The sequence below is a fragment of the Myotis yumanensis genome, unplaced genomic scaffold (genome assembly GCF_028538775.1).
Source record: "Myotis yumanensis isolate MYYU_CA2020_CCGP unplaced genomic scaffold, mMyoYum1.0.hap1 SCAF_3, whole genome shotgun sequence".
Lineage (NCBI taxonomy): Eukaryota > Metazoa > Chordata > Mammalia > Chiroptera > Vespertilionidae > Myotis > Myotis yumanensis.
Window position 1 is genome coordinate 62,399,680 of NW_027223754.1, and position 12,537 is coordinate 62,412,216.

The 12,537-nt window shown below is 39.9% G+C and overlaps 1 protein-coding gene across 4 annotated transcripts in view; it reads right to left on the reverse strand.

Annotated features, from left to right (window-relative positions):
• PIBF1 (progesterone immunomodulatory binding factor 1) overlaps positions 1–12,537 on the reverse strand; it is a 220,522-nt gene that overhangs the window by 180,236 nt on the left and 27,749 nt on the right. For all 4 annotated transcript variants that reach the window (XM_070408953.1, XM_070408951.1, XM_070408952.1 and 1 more), the window contains exon 6: positions 5,030–5,163. In XM_070408953.1, coding sequence (XP_070265054.1) covers positions 5,030–5,163 — 134 coding nt within the window. The remainder of the gene's footprint in view (positions 1–5,029; positions 5,164–12,537) is intronic.

Sequence of the window (12,537 nt, forward strand, 5' to 3'; positions counted from 1 at the left end):
GAGGGCCAAGCCCCTTGCGCAAATTTCGTGCATTGGGCCTCTAGTAGATTTATAATAGCAAAGAGGATATCAAAACATCAACTCAAAGTATCATTTTACCATCATAATCTATTTTATTTTGAAATTATTCTTTTGAAATCCAGCTTTATTCAAGAGCTGATTGAGTATAACACTCACAGATTTCATGTTCCAATAATTACTGTATTTTGACATAACAATATCTACATAATAATACATACTGATGATAGTCATGGTAGAAGAAGGAGAATCAATGTTATATCCCAAAATCCTTGCAGATTTATTTATGGTGCTATACAATTTATAAAGCATTCATTCATTTAAAAAATACTCATTGAGTGACTACAGTATTTCAAGAATTATTTTACCTACAGGCAGATACAATAGTAAACAATTAGAAATATCTCTCTCTCTTTATATATATAAATACTTTCATAAATATTCCTTTATTTGATCTTCTTAGTTTAAAATATATATTTTATTGATTTTTTACAGAGAGGAATGGAGAGGGATAGAGAGTTGGAAACATCGATGAGAGAGAAACATCGATCAGCTGCCTCCTGCACACCTCCCACTGGGGATGTGCCCAAAACCAAGGTACATGCCCTTGACCGGAATCAAACCTTGGACCCTTGAGTCCACAGGCTGACGCTCTATCCACTGAGCCAAACCGGTTAGGGCGATCTTCTTAGTTTAAATAGCAGATATTTGTATTAGCATCTTCTCTGAGATGATAAAACTTTGGCTTAGAATGATAAGAGATTTGCCTAAGGGACATATAGCTAAGTAGTGATTCATTAATGGACAAACAACAGAAAAGCATATTCCAGTAAAAGGCAAATTATGTGCCAGAGATAGTTAGTAGCAATACATTGGAAAATATATTCACAGAAAATATTATTTTCTGAAAGAATGAGTGCCTTTTGACTGAAAAAAAACTTCAAATAAAACTATATTTAAATTGATTTCATAAAATAAAAGTAATCAAGTAAAAATTCAAACATGGGATTTTACTTAGTTCCTATCTTCTAAGACAGCAGTTCTCAACTGGTGGGTCTCGACCCCTTTGGAGGTTGAACGACCCTTTCACAGGGGTTGCGACCTAAGACCATCAGAAAACACATATATAATTACATATTGTTTTTGTGATTAAACACTATGCTTTAATTATGTTCAATTTGTAAGAATGAAAATACATCCTGCATATCAAATATTTATATTACGATTTATAACAGTAGCAAAATTACAGTTATGAAGTAGCAACGAAAACAATTTTATGGTTGGGGGGTCACCACAACATGAGGAACTGTATTAAAGGGTCACGGCATTAGGAAGGTTGAGAACCACTGTTCTAAGACATTATATTTTAAAAAAAACAGCAGCAACTTCTAAACAAAATAAAAACAACTGATATAAAAATACAATTTAAACCCATCAAAATGCCAAAACGACATACTTTTAAAATGCAATGAAAAATAAGGTACATGTCAGGAGATAAAAAGATAAGCCACACTCTGGAAGAAAATATTTGCCAAAGACATATCTGATAAAAAACTGTAATTCAAAATATACAAAGAACTCTTAAAACTCAACAGTCTGAAAACAAACAACCCAATTAAAAAATGAGCCAATGACCTTGACAGACACCTCACTAGAGAAGATATACAGATGGCAAATAAGCACATAAAAAGATGTTCCAAATCATGTCATCAGAGAAATGAAAATTAAAATAACAATGAGTAACCCCTAAAAACCTATTAGAATGGTCAAAATCCAGAACACTGATAACACCAAATACTGGCAAAGATGTGGAGCAACAGGAATTCTCATTCATTGTTCGTAGAAATGCAAAATGATATAGCAACTTTGGGACAGACAGTCTGGAAATTTCTTACAAAACTAAACACATGATTGTGTTCCTTGGTTTTTACCCAAAGGAGATGAAAACTGTATCCATGCAAAATCTGTTTCATGGATATTTATAGCAGTTTTCTTCACAACTGCCACAACTTGGAAGCAACCAAGATGTCCTTCAGTAGGTGAGTGGATAAATAAAATGTTTGATGTCTAGACAATGGAATATTATTCAATGGTAAAAGGAAATAGGCTATTAAGCCATGAAAAGATATGGAGGAAATTTAAATGTATCCTATATAATAAAAGCCTAATATGCAAATTGTCCCTTCAGGTGGTCATTCAACCGGGAGACCAGGAGTTTGACTGTTCGCTATGACGTGTGCTCACCACCAGGGGGTGGCGCGGAACATGGCGGGCGTCGGCAATGTGCTGCGACCTCTTGCCAGCTACCAGGGGTTGGGGGTGATGGGAACGGAGGTGAGGTAAGAATGCAGGGTGTCCGCCGAGCTCACTCTCACTCCCCCTGCTACTCTCCCCTGGGACACTAGGGCTTGTGCCTCTTCTGGGTGAGCCGGGCCGCAGCCACTGGGACCATAGGGGCCGGTCTGGCTCCCCATGGGTTCACGCAGGAGCCGATCTGCAAGGCCAGCCAGGAGAGAGTGCACTGCCCGCCTGGCTTCCATGTGACACTGCTGGCAGCCCAGAGGCCCACGCTGAGCCTCAGCCCATGGCGTCCAGCCACGCTCACAGCATCTCTGCGTGGGGACTTGGGCGCTGTTACTCAGGCAGAGGGGGGTGCACGGGGGCCTGGGGCCCAGGTGCTGCCCAGGGCCCAGAGGTCAGCTGGGACCCACCCTTCCACACCAGACGCACTTCAATTGCTGGCCAGGTCTAGGGACTGCACCTGTGCGCAAATTTCATGCACCAGGCCTCTAGTCCTATCTAATAATAAACAAACGTGGTAATTGACCATACCTTCGCTACGCTTCCCATTGGCTAATCAGGGTGATATGCAAATTAACTGCCAACAAAGATGGCAGTTAATTTGCATATGTAGGCGCAATGCTGGGAGGTGAAAGGGGAAGGACGGAAGAAGCTGCCTGCCGCTGACGGTGATTGGAAACCCAGGTGGCAGGCAAGAGCTGGGTGGCAGGGCAAAGGCGGCCCCCAGGGCCATGATCGGAGAACCAGGGCTGCCTTTGCCCGCCCCCCGGCCGGTGATCGGAGAAGCCAGGCGGGGCAGGGAAGAGGCAGCTGCCAACAGCCGCCTCTTCCCTGCCTCCCCCCCGCCCCAGCCCCCCAGCCGGTGTTCGGAGAAATACCTGTATTTTTTTTTTTTAAGTACCTGTATTTTTAATAATTTCTTGACATGGTAAAAGAATTTTACATTATGATCCAAGGGTGGTGGGGTGAGGAGAAGGAGCAGCAGAACAATCCAACAAACAAAAAGGGAAACAGAAATGCATGGTGGAAGGGATTTGAAGGGTGGGTAGGAGCATTGCCCAACTAAAATGCAATTGGTTTGTTACTGAGTACTATTCATAGGAAGACAGCATCCTGACTCCTTCTCTATACAGCATATTGGGAGTAAAAATGATGCATCCAGGTGGAAATATGATTAGGGGTTGGAAGACAGACAGGGAAAGAAGAAGTTAGAAATAGACACTGAGAGAGTCACTGGCTGGCTGGCTTCAAATACTGACTCTCCAGTAGTGACAGAATTAAAAAGTGGGGGATATCTCTGGAAGATTCAAGAGATAGGGGGCAACTCTTCTATGGTTTTGACTTGCCCAGCAGATTTCCACATACACACGTGTACATGCCTATGTTTGCATGCACACACATATACACATAACTGACTGCCCTCCCTGGAAGCACAGAAAAAGAAGAAGCCGCCCACCTTTGGTCCAGGCACCAGCACCTGTGGCTGGCTGCATCCCAGGAGATGGACAAGCCACCCGCCCGAGGTCCCAGGCTGCAGCCACCTGGAGAAGCTGCCAGCCCTGTGGTCCAGGGCACCAGCACCTATGGCCAGGGAAATAGGTTCCCTCTTCTCCTACTGTAGTCATTACTTCAATATTCCCCTTCTGAATTTCTCTCCTGTGCTGCAAACCAACTCCACTCTTCATCGGAAGGATACGGAACAGAGAGAGCAGTGTTAAAAGCTTACATTTTTTAAGCCGGTAAGGTGGTACTTAAACATATAAATGGAAAACTAGAGTCCTTAAGGTAACAAAGGCTACAAAGGACAGGGACAGCGCATGACCTAGTATATCCAGCAATCCATATGGGGACTGAAAACTTTGCAATGATGACAATTAGTGAAGATATGAATCAACTAAAATAGTCGACAGGGACAATTCTTCCATCTTTGAAAATATCTACATCAAATCTGTTTAAATAGATTTTCATCTGCATAATCTAACACATTCTGACAAGACCACCACCACCACCAATGTGGTCAGTGTTGTGCCGATAAATGTTTAATAACTGAGGGGCCCCCCCACCCCCCGCCAAGTGCACAAATTTTTGTGCACCAGGCTACTAGTATTACTATAAGAAGCCAATCTGAAAAGGCTCTGTACTGCATAATTTTAACTATATTACATTCTGAAAAAGTCAAAACTATGGAGACAGAAAAAGAATAAGGTATGCCACATAATGACTTTTGGCCAAAGAGGGACTGCATATATGATAGTGGTCCCATAAGATTATAATGGAGCTGAGAAATTTCTATTGCCTAATGACATCAAAGCCATACATCATACTAGTAGAGCAACGCATCACATGTTTGTGGTGATGCTGATGTAAAAAACCTATTGCACTGTCAGCTGTATGAAAGTAGAGCACACATAATTACTGTAGTAGGCTATACCATCTGGTGTAAGTACACTGTAAGATCATCACACAATGACTAAATTACCTAATGATGCAATTCTCCAGAACGTATCCTCTGTTAAGCAGCACATGACTATACAAAGCAGAATTAACAATGTCAATGGTAAAAATTCAGGTGACTCGAGATCTTGCTCCCCATGTTGACAGTTTGGCTCAAATAAACTCTTGTTAAATTAAAAAAAAAAAAATTCAGGTGACTGAATTCAGGTGCATGCTAAAAATGAGAAAAGCTACTGTACCCTTCTTAACTCCTTACCTCTTAACTTTGTCATAGTTCTCTTGACGGTAGTCACCTTGCTGAATTAACTGTTTTGTGTCTGCTAATTCTAAAGCCAAACGTTGACATCTATTTTGAAGCTCAGAGTAGTTTCTTCGATCTTCCTCATAAGTCTATAAACCAAAACAATAGTAAAACATTTCAAACTAAACACAGTTGACCAAATTCTGTACTGAATTCTTCTGTTAAGCTGTGAATGTCCTTGTAATTTAAAAAATCCTTAATTTTCCTATTTAGTAATTTTTCTCTACTCAAAGACAGGTAATCTTAAACTCACAGGGTAGTTTGTAAGTCCATCTGTTTAAAACTTCAGCTCTATTTTTTTTTTAAATAGCACACCTATGTCTTGGCTATTAGAATAATACATACAATGACTATACATGTTAAATGACATTTTTCAAACTTTACCAAGATACTATTAGATGCTTTAGACATGGAAATGAATAAAACAGAGCCCCTGTTTTTAAGTTCACAATTTAGAGATGAAGAGCCACATGAATATAAAATATCTACAATGAAATATTGTTACTGAAGAGATTAGCATGCAGTTTCAGTGGCAGTATTTAGCAAAAAAGAAATTTTGGAATATATTTCTCTCCTAGTCTTCCCTCCACTCACCAGACCAGCAGAAATGAACTGTAGAGCTATGGGAGAAAGGTGGAAGTAAAAACCTTAAAACCATAATCTGTCCCTGCTTACTATGAGCCTCATTTCTCATGATCACACTTCATCTTTCAACTGTAATGAAGATCTGAAGTTCTCTCAATGCACCAAGCTCGCTCAAACGTGTTCTCAATGCCTGAATAGCTGCATAGTACCTGAATATTTGCCTCCTACAGAACACCTATCTCACTGTAACATCAAATTAGCATTCTATATACCTCACCAGAATGTAAACATCTTAAGGGTAGAAACTTAGCCTCTATCTGGATCTCTATTACTATACACAATACTCGGTATACAGTAAGACTGAAATAAATCCTTCTGAACAGATTAATTAAGAATTAAATGAATATGGAAATGGGACAGAGTTGCTACTTACTTTCCCCCTTTGAACTTATAAGATTTGCAAGCCACCGTCAACTCTACCCCAGAATCTGTTATGTTAAACACATCCTGTCCCAAGTCATTTCTTTTAAAAAATATATATTTTTATTGATTTCAGAGAAGAAGGGAGAGGGAGAGAGATATAGAAACATCAATGATGAGAGAGAACCACCGATCGCTGCCTCCTTCACGCCCCTACTAGGGATCGAGCCCGAATTCCTGGCATGTGCCTTTGAGTGGAATTGAACCCAGGACCCTTTAGTCCACCGGCTGATGCTCTATCCACTGAGGCAAACCAGCTAGGGCCCAAGTCATTTCTTAAGTAGCTAAGTGTGGTCACATTCATTCCACAAATACTGACTGAGTTGTTTCTATGCAAATGGTCCTGGGCGAGACACTGTAGATACAAAGATGAGTAAGATACTGTGTCTTTTTAAAAGTATTTACACATAACTTTAAAATGTCATAACTGCCCCCCCTCCAAAAGAACATAAAATGTCATCCCACAAATTTCTGTTGAAGGGTTGTTTGAAAATGTAATTATGGAAAAACTATATTCAATGTGTTTTGCTTGGTGTAGTATTAGGATCTTCTTCTATACTGATGTTCTCCATAAGAATGGAAATTTACCATGGTATCTATACTAATAAAAGGGTAATATGCTAATTAGACCAGGAGACCTTCCGGATGTCCTTCCGGACAAAGCCATGGTGGCAGGGCCAAGGCAGAGGTGGTTAGGGGCAATCAGGCCAGAAGGGGAGGGCAGTTGGGGGCGAGCAGGCTGGCAGTGGGGGGTAGTTGGAGGCGATGAGGCCAGCAGGGGGAGCAGTTGGGGGTGATAAGGCCGGCAGGGGGGCAGTTGGGGGCGAGCAGGCTGGCAGGCATAGCTGTTAGGGGTGATCAGGCAGGTGAGCAGTTAGGAGCCAATGGTCCTGGATCACAAGAACAATGTCTGACTGCCGGTTTAGGCCCGATCCCTGTGGGGGTCCCAGATTGGAGAGGGTGCAGGCTGGGCAGAGGGACACCCCCCCCCCCATGCACAAATTTCATGCACTGGGCCACTAGTCTATAATAAAAGCCCAAGCAACCATTAGGGTGGAATGACTGGTTGCTATGATGCGCACTGACCACCAGGGGTCAGACACTCAAAACAGGAGCTGTCCCCTGGTGGTCAGTGTGCTCTCACAGGGGGAGCACTGCTCAGTCAGAAGCTGGGCTCACAGCTGGCAAGCACAGTGGTGGTGGCAGGAGCCTCTCCACCTCCGCGACAGCACTAAGGAGCAGCAAGTTGAGCACTAAGGAGCAGCAAGCAGGTGGGCGGTAAGGAGCAAGGCATCCTGGACTGCGAGAGGGATCCCGGGCTGTGAGAGGGTGCAGGCCGGGCTGAGGGGCCCCCCTTCCAGTGCACGAATTTTGTGCATTGGGCCTGTAGTTTATTATAGTATCACAGCTAAAGATAATCCATCATCATCATCATCTCAAGAAACCACTTTCTTTGCTCATCCATGAGAAGCAATACCTCATGAAATAGCAGCAATTCAGTCACATCTTTAGGCTTTACTTCTAATTTTAGCTCTCTTGCTATTTCCACCACATCTGCAATTACTTCCTCCACTGAAGTCTTCCTCCAAAAAGTCATCCTTTAGGGTTGGAATAAGCTTCTTCCAAACTCCTATTATTGTTTGATATTTTAACCTCTTCCTATGAATCATGAATGTTCTTTAAATTATATATATATATATATTTCAGAGAGGAAGGGACAGGGAGAGAGAGATACAAGCATCCATGATAAGAGAATCTTTGATCAGCTGCCTCCTGCATGCCCCACCCTGGGGATTGAGCCAACAACCCCGGAATATGCCCTAACCGGGAATCAAACCATGACCTTCTGGTTCATAGGTCAGTGCTCAACTACGGAGCCACACCAGCTGGGCATGAATGTTTTTAATGACATCTAGAATAATGAATCCTTTCCAGGCTTTAAAACTTACTTTGCCCAGATCTATCACAGGAATCACTATCTATGGCACCTATAGCCTTAAGAAATGTATATCTTAAATAAAATGAGGCTTGAAAATAGAAATTCCTCCTAGTTCCATGGGCTGCAGAATGAATGTTGTGCTCGCAGACATGAAAATAACATTGATCTAGTTGTACATTTCCATCAGAGCTCTTGGTTGATCAAGTGCATTGTCAATGAGCAGTAATATTTTCCAAGGAATCTTTCTTTTTCTAAGCAATAGGTGTCAATGATGGGCTTACAACACTAGTAAACCATGTTGTAGACAGATATACTGTCATCCAGGCTTTGTTTTCCCATTTGTAGAGCATATGCAGAGTAGATTTAACATAATTCTAAGGGCTCTAGGATTTCTGGAATGGTAAATAAGAACTGGCTTCAACTTAAAGTCACCAGCTGCATTAGCCCCTAACAAGAGAGTCAGCCTTTGCTTTGTAGCTTTGAAGCGAGGCACTGACTTCTCTATAACTATGAAAATCCCAGATGGCATCGTCTTCCAATATAATGTTGTTCCTCCTACATTGAAAATCTGTTGTTTAGTATAGCCACCTTCATTAATTGTCTTAGCTATATCTTCTGGATATCTTGCTGCAGCTTCTACATCAGCACTTGCTGATTTACATTGCACTTTTATTATAGAGATGGCTTCTTTTCTTAAAACTCATGAACTAGCCTCTTCTAGCTTCAAACACTTTCTTCTGCAGCTTCCTCACCTCTCTCAGCCTTCATACTGAAGAGAGTTAGGGCCTTGCTCTGGATTAGGCTTTGGCTTAAGCAGCAGTTCTCAACCTGTGGGTCTCGATCCCTTTGGCAGTCGAACGACCCTTTCACAGGGGTTGCCTAAGACCATCCTGCATATCAGATATTTACATTACGATTCATAACAGTAGCAACATTACAGTTATGAAGTAGCAACGACAATAATTTTATGGTTGAGTCACAACATGAGGAACTGTATTTAAAGGGCCAGAAGGTTGAGAACCACTGGCTTAAGGGAATGTTGTGGCTGGTTTGATCTTCTAAACTTTATACATGTCTGTGATAAGGCTGATTTGCCTTCTTATCATTCATGTGTTCAGTGAGTGGCATTTTTAATTTCCTTCAAGAACTTTTCCTTTGCATTTACAACTTGGCTAACTGTTTGATGCAAGAGGTCCAGCTTTTGACCTAGCTTTCTTGGCCCATGACATAGTTTCCTGACTAAGTTTAATCATTTTCAGCTTTTGTTTTAAAGAGATGTGAGACTGTTTGTTTCCTTAAAAATGTAAAGGCCATTGTAGGATTATTAATTGGCCTAATTTCACTATTGTTGTGTCAGGGAATAGAAGAGAGGCAAGGGAGGAAGGGAGGGAGGGAGGGAGAGAGAGAGATGAGAGGAATGAGAGAGAAAGATGAGAGAGATGAGAGATGAGAGATGAGAGAAAGAGAGACAGAGAGAGATAGAGAGACAGGTTGGTGAAGCAGCCAGAACATACATGTTTATCTGTTAAGTTCACTGTCTTATATGGGAGTTGTTCATGGCACCCAAAAACAATTACAATAGTAACATCAAAAAGCACTGATCAGCCGAAACCGGTTTGGCTCAGTGGATAGAGCATCAGCTTGCGGACTGAAGGGTCCCAGGTTCGATTCCGGTCAAGGGCATGTACCTGGGTTGCGGGCACCTCCCCAGTAGGAGATGTGCAGGAGGCAGCTGATCGATGTTTCTCTCTCATCGATGTTTCTAACTCTCTATCTCTCTCCCTTCCTCTCTGTAAAAAATCAACAAAATATATTTAAAAAAAAAAAAAGCACTGATCACAGATCATCATAAGAAATACCATAATGAAAAAGTTTGAAATATTGTGAGATTTACCAAAATGTGACAGAGACACAAAGTGAGCAAATGTTATTGGAAAAATGGTGCCAACAGACTTGCTCGATACAGGGTTGCCACAAATCAATTTATGAAAAGCACAGTATCTACAAAGCACACAGCAAAGCACAATAAAATGAAGTATTCTATATTAAAAACAAATTTAATGCCCTTAGCACTTACAGAACTACTTATTACCCTACTGCTTCACACATTTATACTACCCACTTGATTTCTAAAGGCATATGATTTTCCATTCCTTGAAAGCAAAACTCTTCCCACTATAAATAGTTATAACAAACAAAACAGAATGAGTACAGATATAAAAATGTTTGTAGGTTTGTGGCAGGCAATTGTGAGAGTTTCATCTGAGGATTTCTATTTTCTCTATGAAATGGAATACTACCAAAATCGTCGTCTGAGTGAGAAAGTGGTGAATGCTTAAAATAACCTCTGTGAAAAATAAGAGGACTAGAAAAAAAAATAAAAGAATTTCAGCACAATTTTGAGGGCCCATTTGAAGTTGGTTACAATAAACTTATAGTGTTTGTTACTACCTGATTCTCTCTAGTGGTGCTTAGTCAGAAAAATGATGAATAAGGGTTTATCAGGCAGGGTTTGACAAAAACACAGTTGGGGAGGAATTAGAGAACACTGGTAAGAGAAAGGTTTAAGACTGATAACATGATGAAGAGGGATGTAAATAAATTTAGGAAGAGACTGATAAATAAATCACATGGACTGTTTCTATTCTGTTAACTATAAATTGGAAGCAGATGACTGAGAAACATGGATATATTGAAAGTAATATGTTTAATGATCAACCTGAATAGATAACTTCAGAAGTAAATTAGTCTGGGTGACAAGGCACAGACTGTGGGCCAGGAGACTAAGTGCTGAAGTAGAGAAGAGGCAATCACTAAACTTGAGAAAATCAATAAAATGCACGGCCAAGGTTGTGGATGAGTCATAGAAGTAACCAAGGCAGGAGTAAGATGAAAAGGAAGACTTAAATCTGGAGCAAGCTTTCCACTTTAAATAAAGAAGAATGTCCCAGTGGTCTGCAAATGAGAAAAGTTATAAGGTAGGGTATCTAGAGGACATGAACGCCCAAGAAATAGGGGTTTTCTAAGTGTGCAAGTGCCAAGATCTAAAATGTAAAGATCTAAGAGGACCTCAGAATCTGGTCCTGAAAAATAAGGGATATAAAATCCTGGTCCAGAGAGCAACTCTTCAGGAGGTGTGACTACACACACACACACACACTATACATACATGTTTTCTTTAAATATGAACACCATATAACCAAACATAAACAGGCATTCAGTATAGGAAGGTATATATATATATTCTACCAACACTTTCTTTTAGAACTTATTAGGTGGAAAAAATTCTCCTTAAATAAAATTACTGCTTTTATATTTTGAAAAAAATCTACTATTAGCAACTATAAGAGATTAAAGCATAACATTGGAAAATAAAAAAAGTAGCATCCTTCTTCAAAATGAACCAAATCCAATGATTGTGGAGAATTTTGAGGTTAAGGCTAAAGAGAGGAGAAAAGGCTATTTTTCTATTATCCCTATGTGTTCTTTCCTGTCTTAATCTCAACATCAACTTCTATGGGAAGACTCCAAGCCCCAAATCTGAGTTAGATGTCTGTCTTATATTTTTACACAGTATCTGTTTTTTACTTCTGTCAGAAAATGTATCACATGTGCTGTGAGCAGCCATTACTTGCCCCTCACATCATAAGGAAAGTTTTCAGAAAATTTTCTATAATCTCAGTACCTAGTACTCTACCTTTTTATTATATAGAAGATTTGCAATTAATATAATTGCAAATCTTCTATATAATATAATAAATTTATTAATAGAATAATATTATTCTATTAATGTAACAATAAATTTATTATGTAGAAGAAGCAAGAAAGAACATTAAATAGATTAAAACAAAAGAAGTAAACCTTTCAAACATTAAAAAAGGGACACAAAATTTCGTCACCAGCCCTTTCTAATAGAACATTTCTATAAAATAATAAATGGGTTAACAGAAAATCTCCTTTTCCTCCTATGATAATAAAAATAAAAATACGCAGCAAAAATAAGGACAATCCAAGTCCAAGAAAAGATTTCAATTGTCCGCCAATTTTCTATATATCTAGAATGGAACTGATTTTGACTGCCAAGGTTAATGTTATCTTTCATCTCCTAAATTATTCACACAAAAAATAATAGCAGGCTTTCACACAAAAAATAATAGCAGGCTATCTCTAGCCTAAAAAAGGTAAATCTGTTATAGTAATTGCATGTTTTCTTGACTTGCAAATAACCCTTACCTTTTCTACATTCATCTGAGACCTGGAGTTCCTTGAAGACCTCCCTTATCTTTATATACCTGGTAATACTTGCATAGTAGTTACACTGGAAATGTTTGCAGAATGAACTAATATTAAAATTTCAATGGGCTTGGTGCATTGAAAATAACTAGCTTGAAATGTAGAAAAAGTGACTTTAAAATTAATAATTATCTATAATAATAGAGTACTATGCTAATTAGACCGG